A 21,525-nucleotide genomic window follows, 5' to 3' on the forward strand; every position below is an offset into this window, starting at 1 on the left:
TGTACACTGATAAGTGAGTTAAATCTTTGGTGCTGCATACGAGGGTGGATTGAAATTTTCGCGGCCCGAATATTAAAAACAAAACACAGGTTTTTTAAATTTATTTTTATTTTTCTACATAGTCCCCGTCGAGTTGAATGCACCTGTTCCATCTGGATTCCATAACCCTCCTGTAAATTAATTAAATTTAATTGATCAATTCAGTCTGTCAAGATAATATCAATATTTATTTAAAATTTGATTCAGGCAACATGGCCCATATTACAAATACCTTACAGACTAACTAACATACATATACATTTTATAAAATTACAACTAAACACTATTTAGAGATGGTAAACACAATTATTATATTTATTGAGATAACAATATACATAATGGATATATACAGATGATTACTATAACTAGCTTATATCTAAAATAGGCCCTTGTGTCGCAATACTGATACGTTGTGCGAGGAAGCCGCCAGCTCTTCGGTCACCAGTTACGTCAACCAGACGTTTCGCGATTTCTCCAAAAAACTTGTGCACGCTGGGACCCCATGGACCCAGAGTTTCAAGTTTTAATTTTATTTTATTTCATTTTTTTCATTTAATTTCATTTCATTTTTTCATTTCATTTCGTTTCATACATACCTTGTTTTTTTGGTTTTGATGATAAGTCTATATTGTCTATTCCTCACACTCCTCTTCACTCCGGCTCCTGTTCACATTGTAACTTGTAACCCACGTTACCCACGCCACTTTCCTTTTTTGACCCTTCTTATACAACGGTTGCATAAAATACCATTAATGACATCTTCCGAGCTTAACAAATTTTTACTGTGCATTTAAATGCTTGTTATTTCCTTTTTTTCGTAATTTATCTGGTTTAACAGAGAAATACTCTAACGTGAAAATTATGATTATAAAAATCGCAAATATCTTACAAAAATGTGATTGTTGTGACAATTCAGCTTTAATTTATAGAATTTCTCTACATTATTTAAACTATTTTTTTTTAATCTATTAATTTTGAAATATGGCCAGTGAAAATCGAACCAACCAAAAACAACACAAATCGGACTACCCAGTTGCCTATTCGCTGTACACATTATTTACTAAACATTCTTCTCCGAGACCACGGGACAGCGCCGTTCTCGAAACATCGAAGATAAATTTAAACTTAACACGCGATTAAATAAGTCCCGTTTATATTAGTTAATCACTCAATCACTCATTGTCCTAATTCTTTCAAGAGACTCATTAAACTTCACTTTTTATCTGCTCCGTAATACTTTTATCTGCTTCCTTTTCCATACTTATAGCTGGCATTTACTATATGACTAAGATATGTATTTATATATCTTTTTTATTTATATTTGTATATGATATATTGTTTTGTTTTGTGTTTATTCTGTGCTAGACTTCTTTTATTGCATCTGGAACACCTACTGACATATATATATATTTTTAATTCCGCTACCTAAAGGATTTCTGGAAGAGATCGCTTTTTAGCGATAAGACCGCCTGTTGTTTACCTCTTCTTTATGTGTTGTATTATTTGTACTGTTTTTGTATTGAGGTGTGCAATAAAGAGTATTTGTATTGTGTTGTATTGTATTGTAATACCTAGTTATTATTTGCTTTAAATTACAATGTACCTACGTTCAATTGCTGATGTCAGTTTACTGTAAAGGTACCTTTATTATTGGATGGTTTCAGAGCTTTTAAGAGGCTTTAAATAATTTACTCAGTTAAGTAACAGTTCATGTTCGTGCTTGCAACCGGTATGTTGTCAGGCTCCACAGGGATTTTGAACTAAAATCCTTTGCGTTTTAGGTAAAGTAAGCCATTAGAATGTTACTCGATAGTCTTAAAAACGTAGTGATTACGGATCCATTCAAAGTTAAACAAAAAATTTACTGGCAGTTTGTAAATTCTATACACAGTGTATACCTACGTGTTTGCGTACATCTCACCTGGTTACCTATCTCATTTCTAATTTAAATCCGTTTTTTTTTTAAATCCCGAAATGTTCATTTGCCCGAACGCGTGTCAATGCGTTTTCTAAATACCGTTGAATTTTTAGAAGGGTTACCAATCTAACCTAACCTAACGCAGTGGCTTCTACAGGATGCCTTTTTCGAAAGTTAGCAATATATAAATATAACGGTTAATTTAAAAATGCGTTCGGTCAAATGAACATTTCGGGATTTTTATTATCGGATTTAAAATATTAGGAGGTGAGATAGGTAACCCGATACGGCTTAATGTAGCTAAACAGGTATATAATTTACAAACAGTCTCTTTTTTGGCAAATGAAGCATCAAGCACTGAACCGGATTTTTCAATACCGGTAAATACCGGTTTATTTCGGTTTTCCTCCAAACTTTTATATTAAGATAGATATATATATATATATATATTTTTTATACTACGTCGGTGGCAAACAATCATACGGCCCGCCTGATGGTAAGCAGTCTCCGTAGCCTCCAGAGAAGTTACATGCGCGTTGCTGACCCTAAAAACAACGCAACGCGACAATTTAAGAATTTTATTTTAACCTAAAAAAAACCGATTTATTCGACGATCGATGCAACGGCCGGTCTAGTGGTGTCCGGTTTTTATTGATCTCAATCGGTTAATTTGACAAGAACTGTTCTCATAAAATCCGGTTTAAAATTCGGTTTTTCGAGTTAAACCGAAATTAAAAGATTTTGCGCCAAGTACATGATAACGGTTTGGAAATTTAACCGGTTTCCGAGCCTTTGCATCGAGTAAACATCGAAGTTGAGATATAACCTTTGTCTAATTTACCCCTCTCGTCCCCAGTTACGCTACTTGACGGTATAAATATTCCTAAATATAAATACATTAGCTCAACGTATTTTTAGGCATGTACATAAAATATTCAATAAAAGCGATTTCTAACACTTTAGAGAAACAGAATCATAATATTCTCCAACATTTCCCAAACATACTTCATATCTCGTGCATAATAATCCTCTGAAGCTCTGAATATATTATAGTAATTGTAACTGAGATTTTCTTTCACCCTTATATTAATATGACGGGGGAAAAGGTAATTTGGACGAGAAATGGAGGGAATAATTTCTCTCGACATTGCGAAGGGAAAAAAGTGAATTAAGCTCCTATTGAGGTATAATGTCTCAATTTGGGGAACCATATTTTGTGACAAACGGCGAAATTGTGGAGTTATTGTGTGTACAACTCACGGTTTCATAACGTTATCTTTTTAAATACACTGAAAGAAATGTTTGCATAACAGTAACAAAATATTTAATTACTTGACTTACTTTGACTTAGGGCCTGTTTCATAATGTTAAGTTTTTTTTCAAGTATGTTTTATTTTTTTAACTTTTGCAGAAAATTTTGATGTCTACGGCCCGAATCGAAGAATGAGATACGATAACGATAAGTTCTGGTTTAGATAAGTTCTCATTTAGATATCATTTATATGTCGTATAATTGACAGAAGCAGCTCGATTCGGGCAACCAATTGTCACTTTGACGTTAGAAATATCGTAGATATATCTTATTGGGATCACATCGGACTTAAAATAAACGTCAATTTTGACATGTAGTTAGTTATCAATCTTTTAAAGATCTTTCCAAGATCTTAAACGTGTATTAATCATTCTTCGAATCGGGCCGCTAATTGACAACTATTTATTAATACTTTGCACAGTATTCATTATCTTTCAAAAAATTAAACTGTGACAAGGACAACCAATAATAGCGCTTTCTCTGCTACTCCTACTGGAAGATACATAAGACTATCCCATTCGGTCATTTCCCCCCACCGCTCATGGATCCAGTTATACTAGATTAATGTCTCCGCCTCATCTAGAAGACATAGAACAATAAGGAAATGTTTCACAATATCCAAGTAAAGTCCTAAATAAAGCTACTTGGCACTTATCTAACGAATAAAGTCAACGTTGGCGTTTCACAATCTTCAAATTTCATCAGCAGCACACACGTGCACACAAAGATGTGGAATGACCTCCCCACATCGGTAGGGAGCATACCCACTACAGCCGTCACAGCTTAACGGCAGACACGGCCACTCATACCTCCCGACAGGGAGGTATCGAAGGATATCCAGTCATCTTCAATAGGCTTACCAGTTAAGTGCTAAGTCTTGCAGGAAATTTTATCTGGCGGTTGGCGGGTAACGCAACGCAATACTATCAGTATCAGTTGTGCGAGGAAGCCGCCAGCTCTGGCGTTGAAACTCTAGATCCATGGGGTCCCAGCGCGCACGAGTTTTTTTGCAGAAATCGCGAACCATCTGGTTGACGTAACTGGTGACCGAAGAGCTGGCGGCTTAGTACGTTACATGTATTAATTATTTGTTAGTTAATTAGCTATACATTTATCCAATACTTTACTTGGACATTGTGAAACAGGCCCGAAAATAAATAAAACCTTTCTAACCAGCTTTCATAATTAGACGTGCCAAGTTTATTTTAGGTAAACAAATATTAAACGAATTAAAATCAAAGTATACAATCAGCCCAGGCTCACGGAAGTCAGATTTTTAATTAAGAACAATTTAAGGAAAAACGGCTCGAAAAATATTCGTGAAGTGGTTTAAAAATATAATATTACACTCGGCTTAAACGTTTTCAGAGAAAATTTGAATGAAATCTGCAAATCATTTTAGGGTAATAAAATTCTTAAACGATTAATATTTTGTTCAACTTTGGGAAAACGACGTATAGAGTGGTTTGAAAAGTATAGAATCCATTTTTAATAGGTGGGTTGTAGGAACAGATTAATTAGTATTTCTAAGAACTACTTGGCTAAATTGCTAATATTAGGTACTTAGTTACTACCTAAAATAATGACATTTTTATTTTAAACTTACTGCGGATTGAGTATCGAGACAAACCTTACTGGTTTAACGATAGTTTTGTAATAAAGTGTAGTATTCTGCTGGGATTACTTGAATAAGTAAATAAATAATAATTTGCATTAACAATATACATAATGAATATATACAGAGTATTATAACTAGGTTAAATCTGAAGAGGCCCTTGAGGCATTGTACCAAGGATACAGGCAGCATTTCTACGTTGTATCGCAATACTGATACGTTGTGCGAGGAAGCAGGCACCACTGGCGTAGAAACTCTAGGTCCATGCCTCCATGGGGTCCCAGCGCGCACAAGTTTTTTGCAGAAATCGCTAAGCGTCTGGTTGACGTAACTGGTGTTCGAAGAGTTGGTAGCTTACTAATACTTTACATATATTTATTCAGGCTTTTTAATATCTACAGTAAGTTAAAAGCCACTTCTAAAGCGACCATAACAACAAGAAAAAATTAAGTATTTTATCCATATTATCCCAACTAATATAAATAGGAAAATAAGTATGTCTTTCTGTATGTTCACGCTTAAATAAATAAATAATAATAATAATAAATATTATAGGACATTATTACACAAATAGACTAAGTCCCACAGTAAGTTCAATAATGCTTGAGTTGACAACGATGTATATAATATATAAATATTTATAAATACTTAAATACATAGAAAACACCCATGACTCAGGAACGAATATCCATGCTCATCACACGAATAAATGCCCTTAACGGGATTTGAACCCGGGACCATCAGCTTCGTAGGCAGGGTCACTAGGCCAAACCGGTCGTCAAAAACTACTAAACTGCTGAACCAATCGAAATTTGGTATGGAGTTAGTTTCAGGCCCAGGGAAGGACATATAATAGTTATACTCTGTATCTTTAGGTATTTAAATAAAAGTAAACAAAAGTAAAAAGTAGTTATAACATTTATTGGTTAACCAAATAAATACCAAACCGCCTGGATCTGTCACTGAGCGACCTGACTTTAACCTACAAAATGTAATGTTTTCATCTACCCTCAATAGGCTTAAGGTTATTTGAGGGTAGATTTTGCTTACTTTTATTTCAATACCTAAAGATGCAGAGTTTAGTTTTTTAGGTTTCCGTACCCAAAGGGTCAAACGGGACCCTATTACTGAGACTCCGCTGTCCGTCCGTCTGTCACCAGGCTGTATCTCCTGAACTGTGATAGTTAGCCAGTTGAAATTTCTACAGATTATGTATTTTTTTTGCCGCTATAACAACAAATACTAAAAATAGAATAAAATAAATAGTATTTGCCTAAACTAACACGTTTTATCCATAGATATAAGAAGTAAGGAGATTTATAACGAAGCATAATTTCAACGAGTCTCGCTGTCTCCAACTGTCCCCCACTACATCATTAAAGGCGTGGCCAGACAACCAACTCACGCGCTGTGATTGGCCAAACCGCGCGGTGTAGGAGCCTAGAGCGGCGGCACTAGAGTGAGGACAATTCGATAGAACTATCGATATTTTACATATTCTGAACATGACCTTAAGAGTTTTGAAATTTTTGTTTTAAGTAATAATTGCCATAGATTTAATTTATATTCCTTTAAATTTTTGACCTTATTTGCTAGCTAAGAATTTTAAGGTACGTGTAAGGTATATTAGTTAATCCATAAGTTCTCTCACAAAGGTTTTTACTGATAAAATGTAATACAAAGCTTTTAATTAAAAAAAAAAATGTACCATGATGCGAAAACTTGTTTATGCTAAACTAATCAAATTGGTTTAAATTTTAGTCATTATTTGATGTAATGTTTGTTTAAATTGTTTACTTTGGGATTGTCGTTAGACGCGAGCGCTCGTCTGGATTCTACTTCACAAAACGGAGTAAAAATCAGTGTTTCATTAAAAAAAAAAATAGTTTCAGTTTATTATAGCATATTTCGTCACCAATTGAAAGCAATTCCAGCATGTTACATAGAGTTATGAAGAACTGCGAAAGCAAGTTATAGTAAATTATATTGTAAGTATAATGCACCATTAAAATAAGCTTTTAAATCATATGTACGAATAATTATCAGTAAAAATCTTTCTGATAGAACTTTTGGATCGACTAAGTATGTTTTAAACATATTTATATTCTATCGTTATATAAATGAAAATGATCCAAACAAATAACACTTTTCTCGCTTGGAAACCAGTTAGGGCCTCTACATGTAGCATTTATCCATTTTTCTTTAATACTCGGATTTTTCGGGAAACTGAAAAAAATTGCAATCATGAACATATTTGATTATACCTAGTGCAGTTATTCGAATCGTTGCTAAGAACCTGAATAAAATATACTTCCTTCTTCCTTGCGTTGTCCCGGCATATTGCCACGGCTCATGGGAGCCTAGGGTCCGCTTGACAACTAATCCCAAGATTTGGCGTAGGCACTAGTTTTTACGAAAGCGACTGCCATCTGACCTTCCAACCCAGAGGGTAAAACTAGGCTTTGTGGGGATTCGTCCGGTTTCCTCACGATGTTTTCCTTCACCGAAAAGCGACTGGTAAATATCAAATGATATTTCGTACATAAGTTCCGAAAAACTCATTGGTACGAGCCGGGGTTTGAACCCGCGACCTCTGGATTGCAAGTCGCACGCTCTTACCGCTAGGCCACCAGCGCTTCAAATAAAATATACTTATAGGTATAAACTATAATGTTATAAATAAATTGTACTTAATTAAATCAGTTTATTTTTTGGCGTACCTATTCGATTTTTAATCCAAATTAATAAGTATTAAATTAAACATTAGGTGCATATAAAATAATTGTTAAATTTTACTTGAAAAATTATTACTTTGATACACACTATATCCAAACATTTTTATCGATAACGCTCAAAGATCAATTATATGCACGAGCACCACTCTATTTCGCGGCGTCAGTGAAGGCAGCGGTTGGCGGTCGTACCAAGAAACAATAATGCCCCTGTGAATATCGTTAGCGGTTTAATGCATTGCGCCGTTGCTTAGGACACTACAAATAGTTTTCCATGCCAAAGCGTCAATGTAGAATGCATAGACACATTGCCACGCGTTTGAATGACGACATGGTCTGACTCAGAAAAATCATATGTCACTGGATTTATTTGTTAAAATGTGTGGTTTTATTGACTAATACGTGAAAAAAATGTACTCACATGTGGTATGTAACTTATAGTTTTTGGATGCACTCCTATTTCGACACAAAATAACGCTATAATTCGGCATTTCAATAAAATTGACGCGCACATTGTTCAATGACAGCTAATTTGCTACTGTCTTATGGCGGGCCGGTATGGCCACGATGTGGCCATGTCGCGGCGACACGCGCCACGCCTCCGTCAGCCATCTAGTACTTTCTATGATCTGAGGTTTTATCCTAAATGCAGCCACTTTCGCGACGAAATTAGGAATGTCTGCAAACAAACGTTAGTACTAAAAACATTATCCTCCTTGTGATAGTCGGGCAAGTAATTAATAAACTTTGGTGCAAAATGCAGCTAGTGTATTTTTTTAATGTTATACATATATATGAACTAGGAATTATTTTGCTATATATATTTTCCTTTTAAATACTAAATGCCTTGGTGAAAACGTGTTCTACTGTTAAAAGTTATAAAAACTAGTGACAGTTTTCACGAGGTGCAGTATTGTTAACAGGCGTACATAGGCTACGGAAACTGCTTACCATCAGGCGGCCCGTATGCTTGTTTGCCACCGAAATGAAAAGTAGAGTGTTTAACGGATGAGAAGCACTCATTCGGACTCTGACTGATTTACTAAATAACACGCATCGTTGCAATGTCGAAGGAACAAAAACCTAGTTTATAATTATGTCGACGGCATTAATTAATTAAGATAAGCCGATCATAAAATTCCTAAGCGTATCGTGAAACGTGATAATCTTTGTCTCGTTCCCAGAGTCGACAAACGGCCCGATTCGAAGAATGACATACGATAACGATAAGTTCTGGTTTAGATAAGTTCTCATTTAGATATCGTTTGTATGTCGTATAATTGACAGAAGCAGCTCGATTCGGGCAACCAATGTAACTTTGACGTTAGAAATATCGTAGATAGATTTTATTGGGATCACACTTCGATCAATAAATTTATTGATCGAAGGGATCACAGCGGAATCGATATAAACGTCAATTTTGACATGTCGTTTAATTATCGATCTTTTAATGATCTTTCCAAGATCTTAAACGTGTCTTAATCATTCTTCGAATCGGGCCGTATATATTCATACGGTTTCTCGTCTTACGTTAGAGGTTAGAAATAATTTAAATCCGCCAAAGGCCGGAAGGAAAACCAATACCAATTTCTATCAACTAAGAATCATTTGGACTTCTATGCAATGCAGTTTATACTTACATACGACCTATTGATTCTGATGGTTATAGTTGTTTGTAGAATAAGAGCGTATCAGACGTGACTTTCCTAATCATATACGCCTTACAATATAAAGCAGTTTAAATGGATATCTGAAAGCAAATACGGATCCGATGTAATTGAGAATACCATTATTTAAAGGTTCGATTACTTTAAGCTGGCTACACACGCGGTTATGCCTGCGCAATTTTGCCTGTACAGTTCAACTGCACAGGCAAAGCTGTATTGGCTACGTGCGAAGTGCATGGTGGGGGTAATTAAAGCGATCCCAGTGCATAAGGTGATAAAAATTGGAACTAACTGCGGATAGCGTCTTTAAGAGGCTGTCAATACCTAAAGCGCGCACACTGTCTATTTGTATCGGAGTAAATGAGATAGCACTGTCGCATGTTACTGGGCCTGGGCAAGGGAATAATAAGAAAAATATTTAAATAAAAAAAAGTGGATTATTAGTGTAATATTTAACTCGACCACAGTTTAGATATAAATGTTTTGAAATTGTGATTTTAATTGCAGACCCATAAGTCAAAACAATAAAGACATAAAACCGTTTAATTGTGATTTTAAGACCAATCTTTGCAATTATTTTCTATCGAGCCGATTTCGTTCAATCGTGTATCGAGTACGACCACGGTCTTTGAAATATAATTAATATGAACATATATTTTTCTTACTTGACTAAAACAAATAGTCTTTCTTAAAAAACTGTTTAAGTAACATCAATTTCAAGGACATTGGGTGTTGACAGCCTCTTAACATTTCGTGCAGTGTTATTGACCGTCAGCATCTTGGGCGGGACAGCCATATAATTAAAAGCGGGTTAATGTACGAAATTCCTCGTGCTTAGTGTTCTTTTTTTAACAGTTTTTTTATTTGTTTGATATTTAGAATTTATTCCAGAAATATTCTAGTCTAGTATTTTTTATACAATTGTTTTGTTTATGTTTGACGATGCTTCGTGAAATTCTTAGTATTAAATTTGATCTGTATATTAATTCAGTAGTATTATGGAATAATATTAACATCAATAAATTGATAACTAGCTTATTATATGTAATACTGTCTTACTATTCATAAGTGCTTGTTGCTAGGCCTACATGAATAAAGTATATTTGAATTGAACTGAACTGAACAGGTATTTTCGAACGTACACTGACATCAGAATTATATTTGAATGATTTTATTTCGATAGGTATTGTTCGTATAGAAATTTATTTACTTAAATCTGTAGCTTATGATCGTTCGAAAAGGCCTGTAAGATTGATTTGTCCTTTCTTTTACTATATCAGTTAGTTAATTCTCACGGCTTAATTATGATTTAGAATACAGACTGTTTATTTAGTTACCTGCAATAATTTACGGGGTGAATATATAGGTCATACTGAGCAACTTTTACTATGGCACCAACCCCGAAATCGCGAAAAGCTGAGCTTTTTTTTCGTTGGGAAAACAACAACCGCGAAAATGAAAGTTGATAAATTTCGAGCAACTATCTCTGTCACTCTAACTACGCCTTAATTGCAGTGAGCGAGAAATATACCCGAAAGTGAACTTCGGTGTTCGCAGTACGCCCTCTGAACCTTTTTGTTTTGCTGCACACAGCAACCTACCTCTCATTTATGCTTTTTAGGGTTCCGTAGTCAACTACCTTTATAGTTTCGCCATGTCCGTCTGTCTGTCTGTCTGTCTGTCTGTCCGAGGCTTTACTCCGTGGTCGATAGTGCTAGAAAGCTGAAATTTGGCATGTATATATAAATCAATAAAGCCGACAAAGTCGTACAATAAAATCTAAAAATTTAATTTTTTTTAGGGTACCTCCCCTACACGTAAAGTGGGGGTGAATTTTTTTTTTCGCTTCAACCCTAGAGTGTGGGGTATCGTTGGAAAGGTCTTTCAGAACTAATAGGAGTTTTCATAAAACATTTTTTGATAAAGTGAATATATTCGGAGATAATCGCTCCGAAAGAAAAAAAAATGTGTCCCCCCCCCTCTAACTTTTGAACCATAGGTCCAAAAAATATGAAAAAAGTCGTGGAAGTAGAGCTTAAGAAAGACATTAAATGAAAACTATAGCGGACATGATCAGTTTAGCTGTTCAAAAAGTTTTCCCTTCATAGTAAAAAGACTTACTTTAATTAGGTACTGATTATGCAAATTTGCCTATTTGTTTAACTCGGGTGAAAGGTACCGTTTCATCCCTTGGTTAACAATTTACTATACTTTAAGCTCCAGTTTAGCTTATTGTGACGGAAGAGTAACTACGGAACCCTACACTGAGCGTGGCCCGACATGCTCTTGGCCGGTTTTTGTGTTATAGTGTTACTCTTGTTGTTCATTTTTTCTTTATTTTACACGTAAAATCCGTGGAAATTAATGGTTTATCAATCTTACGGCCCGTTTCAAAGAATGATTAAGGCACGTTTAAGACCTTGGAAAGATCTTTAAAAGATCGATAAGTAGACGACATGTCAAAATTGACGTTTATTTCGATTCCGCTTTGAACCCAATAAGATCTAGGTATCTACGATATTTCTAACGTCTAAGTGACATTGGTTGCCCGAATCGAGCTGCTTCTGTCAATTATACTACATACAAACGATATCTAAATGCGAACTTATCTAAACCAGAACTCCCCGCAAAAATCGGCAGACTGTATTATTGTACAAAAAATTACAGACAAGGCGTCACCAGTTGTTATATCCTACAAGTTTTTCCTACATAATAAATAAGAGATCGGAATTACACCGTTATACAGTGAAAGGGTCTTTGTGAACGGCCGACATCTTGTGTTTGGTGGAAATTGATATTAGTACGGTCAAATTAACTCAAATTTCACTAAAGTCCGGAACTAATTCTAAGGACTAATAAAATCACTACGGATTGTTTTGTATGGGCTAAAAATCGAACTTTATACAATCGTTACTAAATTCACCCCCCCGGAAAGGGGTGAAATCGGCTGAAAATAATGTAATGGTTATAACTAAGAAGAGAAAAAAGGTGTACTCGGTGTAATTTGGCGTACGTTTTACAACACTTATATCTAAATTCGCACGTGTTATTTATGTTAATTTAAGCTACGGAACAGGTAAAAAAAAATACAACATTAAAAAAATCTATTTTGGCCATTGCGGGTCTGGGGAAAGTAATGTACTCGGTGCAAATTGAGTAAATAATTAGAAAAATTATCTAAATCCAATGTCAAATTCGCACCATGGTGCGACACCCGGAAAGTAGTTTTTCATGTTTTACTGTCGTTGTACTTCGGGGGAAATTTTAATACTATTGGAAATTGATGCAATCATATTCATTTGATTTTGTTTACATTCGCACTCCATAAAAAATTGGCATTTTTATACGGAACATGCAATTTGTAATCAAGTACCAAAAACGTAGACCAATAAATACACAGAAGCGACAAGCGCGTGATTAGTGGCAAGAGAAGGTTGCCCGTCAAAAGTGTCAAACAAACTGTCTCGGAACAATCGCTGCGCGTAGGGTTTGAGATCCGGATATCCGAAATATCCGGATATCGGGTCATAAGATCCGGATATTACGGATCCGTTAAATATGGTTATTGACCTATAACCGGAACAATTTTCTAATGAAATTTATGAATAATTTCATACCATTTTGTCATTGAAATATAGTATTTTCATATATTTAATCAATTCGAATACTAACAGCACATCAATTTTGATAGGTACATACAGGTGTCACGCAGTAACTTTATACAATGAATGCGAATGTTGCTTAATGCAAACATTAGATCATTGGATATCCTGATGACTTGGGGCTATAGGCTCAAAACAAAAGCGACCTGGAGGCCAAGGCTAGGATAGTAGAGTAGGAAGGAGCGAAAATTGGCCTGATAATCAACCACTAGAATATCTCCAAATGAATAGGGCTAAGATGGTCGGCTCTTTATCATTTGTCATGAAGGGCATAGTGACAAGTGATAAAAATAGAACCATGCTGCCACCGCAGATCGAAAAGAAAAGACCTACCTAAAGTAATCGGGAAGAGGAGATAGATGTTCGAATCCAAAATGCCCTAAGATGCTCAGCAGCGCTTCGCCGAGTTCTAGTGTCCAAGCTGATCAGTAGACTGTCCATGATTCAAGTCTATAAGACAATAATTAGATTTTGATGAATGACATCGGTAAGTATTACACTTGGACTCTGAATCAGAAAAAAAAAGAACAAGTTCTTAGTGAAGAAGACGAAATTCTGGCGGAATATTCTGGGACCTATCAGAGATGAAGATAGAGAAGATGAAAGCGTAGGAAAAATAGGGAGCTAGAGTAGCTAGTTGCGGCACCCAATATAATTAGCGAGATTATAGCCGCACGACTTCGCAGGCTTGGTCACTTGGAGTGGACGGGAGAGAATCGGGCTGTGAAAAGATATACCGCAGGAGCGATGTAGCCCTAAAACGCCCTCGGAGTATCCAACTAGCGTGGAGTGGTGCAGAATAGAGCAGAGTGACGTTGTTCTTGTATCAAAGGCCAAGATTCTTTTTGGGTCACTGATCCAGTGAAGTAAGTAAGTAGTGCTTTCATAGTTAGTATTTCATGACGAATGAACACGAGGTGAGGCATTGGATGTATTTCCAACTATGCACCAGCTAATCCAGATATAAACCCTCCTTATAAAGTACGGTTTTAGAGATAACATTATGTTAGCTATTATAGTAATCAAGTAATCATTTAAAATTAGTTGGGGTGATATCATTGTATTAAAACATAGTTAAAAACGTTATTTCTGTGTTATTTAAATTAGTTTATTCGGATATTTATTTTGGTGGATATTCAAATAATTAGAATATCACAATATCGTCGCCGTAGAGCGAAAAGTCACCAAATCACAAAATGGCCAAAATTGACTTATATATGTCATCAAAATCGCATTTTTTTTCTCCAAATTTCAGTCTTATTGCGGTAGCAATAGCTATCATAGTTTCAATTTTACAAAGTTAAATAAGTAACTAAAAACTCACTTCGGATTCAATATTATAGTCGAAAAATACCTAATTCCGTTATACATTTTTAAACTTCTTGTAACTTATTTATGAGCGTACCTAAGTCAATTTAGTTATTTTTTCCCTAAGTATTACTAAACTATTTAACCACGAAGAACCTCATTCAAAAAGTCACTTAATTTACTTAGTTACTTTTTAAATACCGGTTATGTCAAAAGTGTGAAAGCGAAAATTAACTAACTCTATTTAGTTATTTTTTATTCAAGGCAATGTACATCATTTAACCAAAGCGATAATTAATTAAACAGTTTTAATGAGTTTTACCCTACAAACAAATATACAATACAATAACTAATCATATTTAATTAATTTTACAATAAAGACTGTACTGTACGCCGACGTGATTTGATTAAAATTCGCTCGCAAGTTAGTGACTTTTCGCCCAGTGCCGCAGGCCCCCGCAACCGATACCGACCGCTGCGCTGTGGCGTATGAGCCGACAGTGATACGTGTAGTTACTATTTTCTGCACGGCACTTCTTGCCGCATAAGTCGCATGTATGTGTATGTTGTGCCTCTAGATATGAGACCACTAAACGAGCGCGACGCCTGTTCCTTTTATGCCTCAAGTTTTCCAGCCACACGTCGTCGTGCTTCTTCACTCCCACGCATAGGTCTCTACGCCACTCGGGTCTCAATGCAGCACGTTCTTCCCAGTCGCCGGTATCGATGCCAAAACATTCCATGTCACGCTTGCAGGAGTCTCTAAATCTTAACATCGGGCGCCCCACTGGGTCTTTTCGCATTATTTGCTATCTGACCCATTAGCACTTGGCGTGGCACCCTTTCTGGATCCATACGGTGTACATGACCGAGCCAACGCAGTCTCTTCTGTTTGAGCATCGCCGTAATGCTGGTGATGCCTGACTTTGCAAGAACTGCTTCATTTGTCATCTTATCCTTCCAGGTCATTACCAATATTAGTCTCGGGCAACGCATATGAAAAGCGTTTAACTGGCGCTTTTGTTTAGAGTAAGTAGTCCACGTTTCCGAAGCGTATAAAAGCGTACTGAGTACGCACGACTGGTATACGAGGACTTTGGTGGCTATGGCGAGCTTATCATTTCTCCAAACGCGAGTGTGAAGACGTCCAAATGTACACGAGGCTTTGCCTATTCGAGAAGCTATTTCCTTGCCGCTAGAAAGCGTAGATGTTGTTGTGGAACCGAGGTAGCAAAAATGATCAACCACTTGCAAAGCAGAACCATTAAGCAGAAAGCTAGGCTTCCTATCTGTGCCCTGCACCATAACCACTGTTTTCTTGGCATTGACACTCATGGAAATAAGTGGCAAGCCTGGCTAAACTTATCAATTAGCACCTGAAGATCCCCCTCTGAGTCGGCAACAAGTGCAGCGTCATCTGCATACAAAAGTTCTCTGGCAAATAGATCATCACGTCTTGTAGTTGACTTTAAACAGTTGATATTGAAAAGTCGGCCATCCTTTCTGGTATGCAGATGCACTCCGACGTCGCAATCCCTGAATGCCAAATGAAAATCCCTGAATGAAATATATCAAAGAGAGTTGGTGCCAGCACACAGTCCTGCCTTACACCGCGGTTGACGCCGAAGGTTTCCGACGTTTCACCATCGAACACTACCGTAGCACGCATGTTTTCGTGAAAATATTTCACTATAGAAAGTAGAGTAGGCGGACATCCGACCTTACACAACACTTCGTAAAGACCATTTCGACTCACTGTGTCGAATGCCTTGTTCAAATCTACAAAGGCCATGTAAAATGGGACACGATGTTCGCGGCACTTCTCCTGAAGCTGACGAAGAGTGAATATCATGTCGCTTGTCGACCGTCCACCGCGAAATCCGCACTGAGTTTCAGGGTAAATACGCATCGCTAAGGCTTCAAGCTTTAATAAAACCACCTTTGCAAAAGCTTTACCAGCAATACTCAGTAGGGATATGCCTCTATAATTATTGCAGTCCCCGCGATCTCCTTTTCCTTTGTATAGAGTGACGATGTCTGCATCCCTCATGTCCTGTGGCACCGTGCCCGAGGGCACCGAGGTCCAAGAACGCTGAAGGAGAGCGTACAGGGAGCGAGACACACAACCAAGTCAAATTAGTTCGGCAGGCAAATTATCACGACCAGTACTATGATATATCCTTATCTTTGATCTGTATGAAAAGGAGCTGGAGAGAGTCGATCGATTCAAATATCTAGGTCACATTATTACTAGTGACCTAAAGGACAATAGTGATATTGATAGGGAACGTAGGGCGTTGACTGTTCGGGGGAATATGTTGGCTCGCAGGTTCGCGCATTGTACAGGGGAAGTTAAGAAAACTTTGTTTAAATCCTTCAGTCAATCGTTTTACACCAGCGGCCTGTGGGTTAGTTATACTCAGAGAGCACGCTGAGTGCTTCGAGTCCTCTATAATAACATGTTTAGGGTCCTGATGGGACTTCCTAGATTCTGCAGCGCATCTGGCATGTTTGCCGACGCCCACGTAGAGAATTTCCACGCCATAATGCACAAAAGAATCATGTCCATAAGAAGTAGAATCCAGGGAAGTCCCAACAGCATACTAAGTATGTTAGCGGATAGGCCAGACAGTCTTTTGCAAAGACATTGGATGTCCGCATTAATAAACCCCCATTCTGGGTTTGTTTATTATTAAAATTAAAATTTTGTAGCCATTTTATTTTTATTTTTAGTGTTTTTTTCTGTACAAGTAGTAAATAACTATAGCTTATAAGATACTCAAATTAACAAATGTGGACCACTTTGTCTGAATAAAGAAATTATTTATTTATTATTAAATATTAAGCAGTATCCAAAAAAATATTATAGTTAGTAGTTTTTAATTAACACGTATTTTCACTTTATCATAGCAGTCATAATTCCACTAACTTCACTTAGTCAAATATAAACGCACTAAAATGTGGGCAAATAATCATTAACTTCGTTCAAAAAATCACTAAGTTATAATTAAGGTGTAATATTTAAGGGCAAAAATTAATTATCGCCTATAGCTCCTAAATCGTTAGTGTGAATAATATAAGTCCATTTTGAGCTCAAAGAATAGCAGTTTCCAATGAATAAACACATATAAAACTACAATTTCATCTTAAGATAATTTCAGAAAAATAAAAATTAAATTTTTTTTTTTTAAACCCTCATAACTCAAAATGACTAATGAACGATTTGGTGACTTTTCGCTCTACGGCGACGATATTCTAATTGCAAACCCTACATATAACTTCCCAGTAGGGACACAAATAGGTAATGTAAATACTGCGAGGAGGATCTTGTTTAGGAAAAACCAGAGCGATCGAGTATATTCCTTCAACAGGATGCTCTCCTACAGCATATAAAAAGGGCTTAACAGACCCACATTGGGACCAATTTACCTGAATAGCGACCCACAAATGCTAGATTCTTGCAACTAGGCTTGGCGAAAGAAAAATGATGGACCAGCGTACACCTCTGCAAGGAGCTATTGTCTTGCAAGTGCAAAGAACGCTGTACAGGGTGTGGGGGAGTAAAACACGGATTTAAATACACTATGCTTTGCGCATGCGAAGGTGCATGCTCTGGGACAAAATAATACGTAAAAAAATAAATATTTTTGTTTAATTAGTGTGTAACTTTAATTAGCTAGATCCGGAGTAAATTACAATAAAACGATCTCAGTATTCTTAATTTTGATAATAATACTTTCATCGAAAATATTACTTTACTATAAATATCGTTCAGCAAGTTACCTTTACTTAAACATCATTTGCCTTGCTCTTGGTGGACTCTTGGTGGTGTCATCCGGTATGGAACAAAAATAGTGTAATTTGCTTGTTTATAAACCGATTTTCAAAATTTTTATGGAATTTTATAGCTTATTAATATAGCATTCATATCTTGATACAATGTCTTCCTGTAAAGTTACTAGTAAAGTTGATGAAAACAAAAAACGGATTTTTTTTCGGGAATATTTCAATAAAACTTAAAATTTCTCGCAAATTATGGTATTTACAAGGTCAAATGTATAAACGATATTGTAGCGCATTTAATTTTGCTTTTTATGACACCCCACACAAGCTTACATGTGATATACTTGCTGTGGTATACGCAATATTCTGAACACGGCACCGGCCATTTTGATGACGTCATAACTGGTGACTTAACCACGTTAGAAACTGTCTCCCGATGGTTTTCTAGTCAGAATAACATGCTTAACAACATACTAAAATATGATGCTGGTTTCATAGGCACCTTTTTTGGCCCTATATGACCATAAGGGAAGCGACTTCATACCTACTCGTATAACATTTTTTTATACAATCAAACACATTTGAATAAGTAGTCGATAAAGCAGTCAAACACCGATAGATTATTATTATGTTGTAACATGACATCACTATTTTTGATCTCACATAGACAATTTACGCACAAACTTGCATTTCATTTTTGGTCGCACTTTTGAAGTTTGACAGTCGTTCTTGATATCCTATTTCTATGTATCCGGATCCGAAAAGTTGTCGGATATTGCAAACCCTAGCTGCGCGCTGCGCTATCTCCCCGCCCCGCGCGCCCCGCGCCACGTGCTGCCAACCACCTTCGCTTGCAGTTCGTTGCGATTAATTCTATTTACTTTTTGACAAACTTCCGGTGAAAAAAATCTATTTTTTATTTAGTGCAAATGTAGTGTCTTTAGATAAGTACCGTTTTTAAAATTTTCACGTCTCTCTTAATTTCCCCCGAAGCACAATGTACAAAATAATTAAAAATACATGTTCCATAATTTGCCCAGGCGTGCAAAGTTAACTGAATGTTTATAATGCTTTAAAAAGCTTAAGTTGAGATTGCACCAACCGACTGACTTATCCTCGAGCCGCAATCGAAAAAAAAAATTTTTTTTAGCGTATCATACATTGCACATCTTTTTAATTAAGATATACTATGCACCAAGGTGTTCTCTATACACTACTTAGCTTGAACCTAATAGCTTTTAATTTACTCCAAAATTACGGCACTTTATAGTTTATACCTAAAATTTAACGGTCTTCCGTACATAATAGAAACGGTGCAACTCGGGGGAATCAATCTAGTTGCGCCATCTAACAAATCCAAAAAAAGCACGACTACACGACTTACTTCCATACTTTTTCTTAACTTGACTATACTATATGTAAATGGGTTGATTGAGGAATGTATTGAGGAGGATCGACTTGATTGCTTCTTGTCAACTTTGGTAATAAGATTAAGAGTATTATCATTTATCGTCGGGTGAAAATACGTTAATGCGATACGCAACCACTTACATTGGTTTGCAAGAGAGCGAAATAAGCAACATAAATATTTTTCGTTAAAGTGTTATATTTAGGGTATATTGGACTAATTTATCATTTAAGCACATTATTATTATTATATATTTTATTTATTTATTAAAACACAGTGGTATTAAAAAAAAATCGTAGCCCCGCAAAACTCAACATTGAGTTTGACTGTGGGGTCGTCAGTCTCTAGTTATGTAACCAAAAATAACTACGTAATACTACTTTACTTTTTACTTTACGTAATACTACTTTACTTTTTAAAGTATCTACCATACAAAATACAAATATTTTGTATATAGTTGTAATCATGAAATCCGTTTTATTATTATAATAATTATGTGATCATTTTCTGTTAATTTTTAATCTGCTTAGAGTGAATTATAGCACATTTTTTGATATTTTAGAAATCGTTAAAAAACGGTTTTTCTCAAAAATGGATATGGCAGAAACGTATTCTCAACCGACGTAATAATATAACATACAAACCACTTGAAGATATTGGGAGACGGAATGTAAAGGTGATCCTAATTGCTGAAGGAATAAAATTAATAGTAAAGAGTTGACAGTTTTATTGAGTATGTATAGCAATGTTTTTTTGCCGGGTTCAAATCCTGGTAAGGGCATTTATTTGTGTGATGAGCATGCACAGATATTTGTCCCTGAGTCATCGGTGTTTTCTACGCATTGTGTTCATATATTATTTGTATATCGTTGCGTACCTACACCACAAGCCTTATTGAGCTTACTGTAGGACCTCGACTCGGACTCGAGAATGCCAGCTTGGCATGGTAATAAAAATTTTAATGGTTACAATATATTATTCCTAATTGAATTTTGTTTTGTTTCAGGTAAGATTGGAAAATGCAAAAGAGCTTGCTGTAGATATAGTGGAGAGATGGGACTGTCCAGTTTTTTGTCACTGGGCGTCTGCATCGTCCTGTGTACCAAGACCCCAAATGAAAAGCTGTGAGACCTAGGTTAAGATGTACTAACACTAGTCTGTATATAACTACCAATATATGGGCAAACTGGCCTGAAATAAAGAAAGAAATTAAATGAATTAAAATTAATAAAGGTTATATTCGGTGTCACGCTGCACCAGCGTTAGTGCTGCAGCATTGCTGTTGATTTTGGCATGTATTTACAGCAATACAGTCGGCAAAAATATTAGCATTGTTTGCTGTAACAACAAGCAAACAATAATTCTAAGATAGTTAGGGTCATCAAGGCTCGTAAACCGGTTAAATTTCCAAACCGTTATCATGTACTTGGCGTAAAACCTTTAAACTTCTGTTTCGTTCGAAAAACCGTTATCTTTTAACCGGTTTATACGAGAGTTGTTCTTGTAAAATTAACCGGTTTAGAAAAATAAAAACCGGTTTCTTCCTATGACAGTGTCTGTGTTTACATGGCACACCACCAAACCGGCCGGCCGTTTCGTCGCTCGTCGAATAAACCAGTATTTTTTTAGGTTACAATAAAGTTCTTAAAATGTTCGCGTTCTTATAAGAGTTCGGAAGACCGAAATAAACCGGTATTTACCGGTTTTTTTATAAACCGGTCACTAGCTTTGAGTGTCATTCACGATGACGCGCAGATTTGTCAAATACAACCTTAACATGAGAATACGATTCATGGCATGCGTCATCGTTAATGACACGATCTATAATAACATTAATAACCTATACCTGTTTAGTAACTTAAACAAAAATACAACATAAATGTTCCTTCAGTAATTTTTACAACGGCTAATGTACTTACTTTCGTAAAATCCAGCTACTACCAAAAAGTATAACGACTTCAAAAACTCATGCAAAGAAATTAAATGAAACCGATTCTGCTCTAATAATTTGACATGGTTTTCATCTCATTTTTATTTCACGCAAACCAATGAGCGTCCGAAATGCCTTAAGAGATGTCTCC

The 21,525-nt window shown here is 36.1% G+C and overlaps 1 protein-coding gene across 1 annotated transcript in view; it reads left to right on the top strand.

The window, feature by feature from the left end:
* The window catches only part of LOC133533270 (uncharacterized), a 60,456-nt gene extending 39,668 nt beyond the window's left edge, over positions 1 to 20,788 (top strand). The window contains exon 2 of the mRNA XM_061872228.1: positions 20,451 to 20,788. Within this exon, the coding sequence (XP_061728212.1) occupies positions 20,451 to 20,572 (122 nt within the window). The 3' untranslated portion in view covers positions 20,573 to 20,788. The remainder of the gene's footprint in view (positions 1 to 20,450) is intronic.
* The last annotated feature ends 737 nt before the right edge of the window (positions 20,789 to 21,525 follow it).

This window comes from Cydia pomonella, unplaced genomic scaffold (genome assembly GCF_033807575.1).
Source record: "Cydia pomonella isolate Wapato2018A unplaced genomic scaffold, ilCydPomo1 PGA_scaffold_146, whole genome shotgun sequence".
Classification (NCBI taxonomy): domain Eukaryota; kingdom Metazoa; phylum Arthropoda; class Insecta; order Lepidoptera; family Tortricidae; genus Cydia; species Cydia pomonella.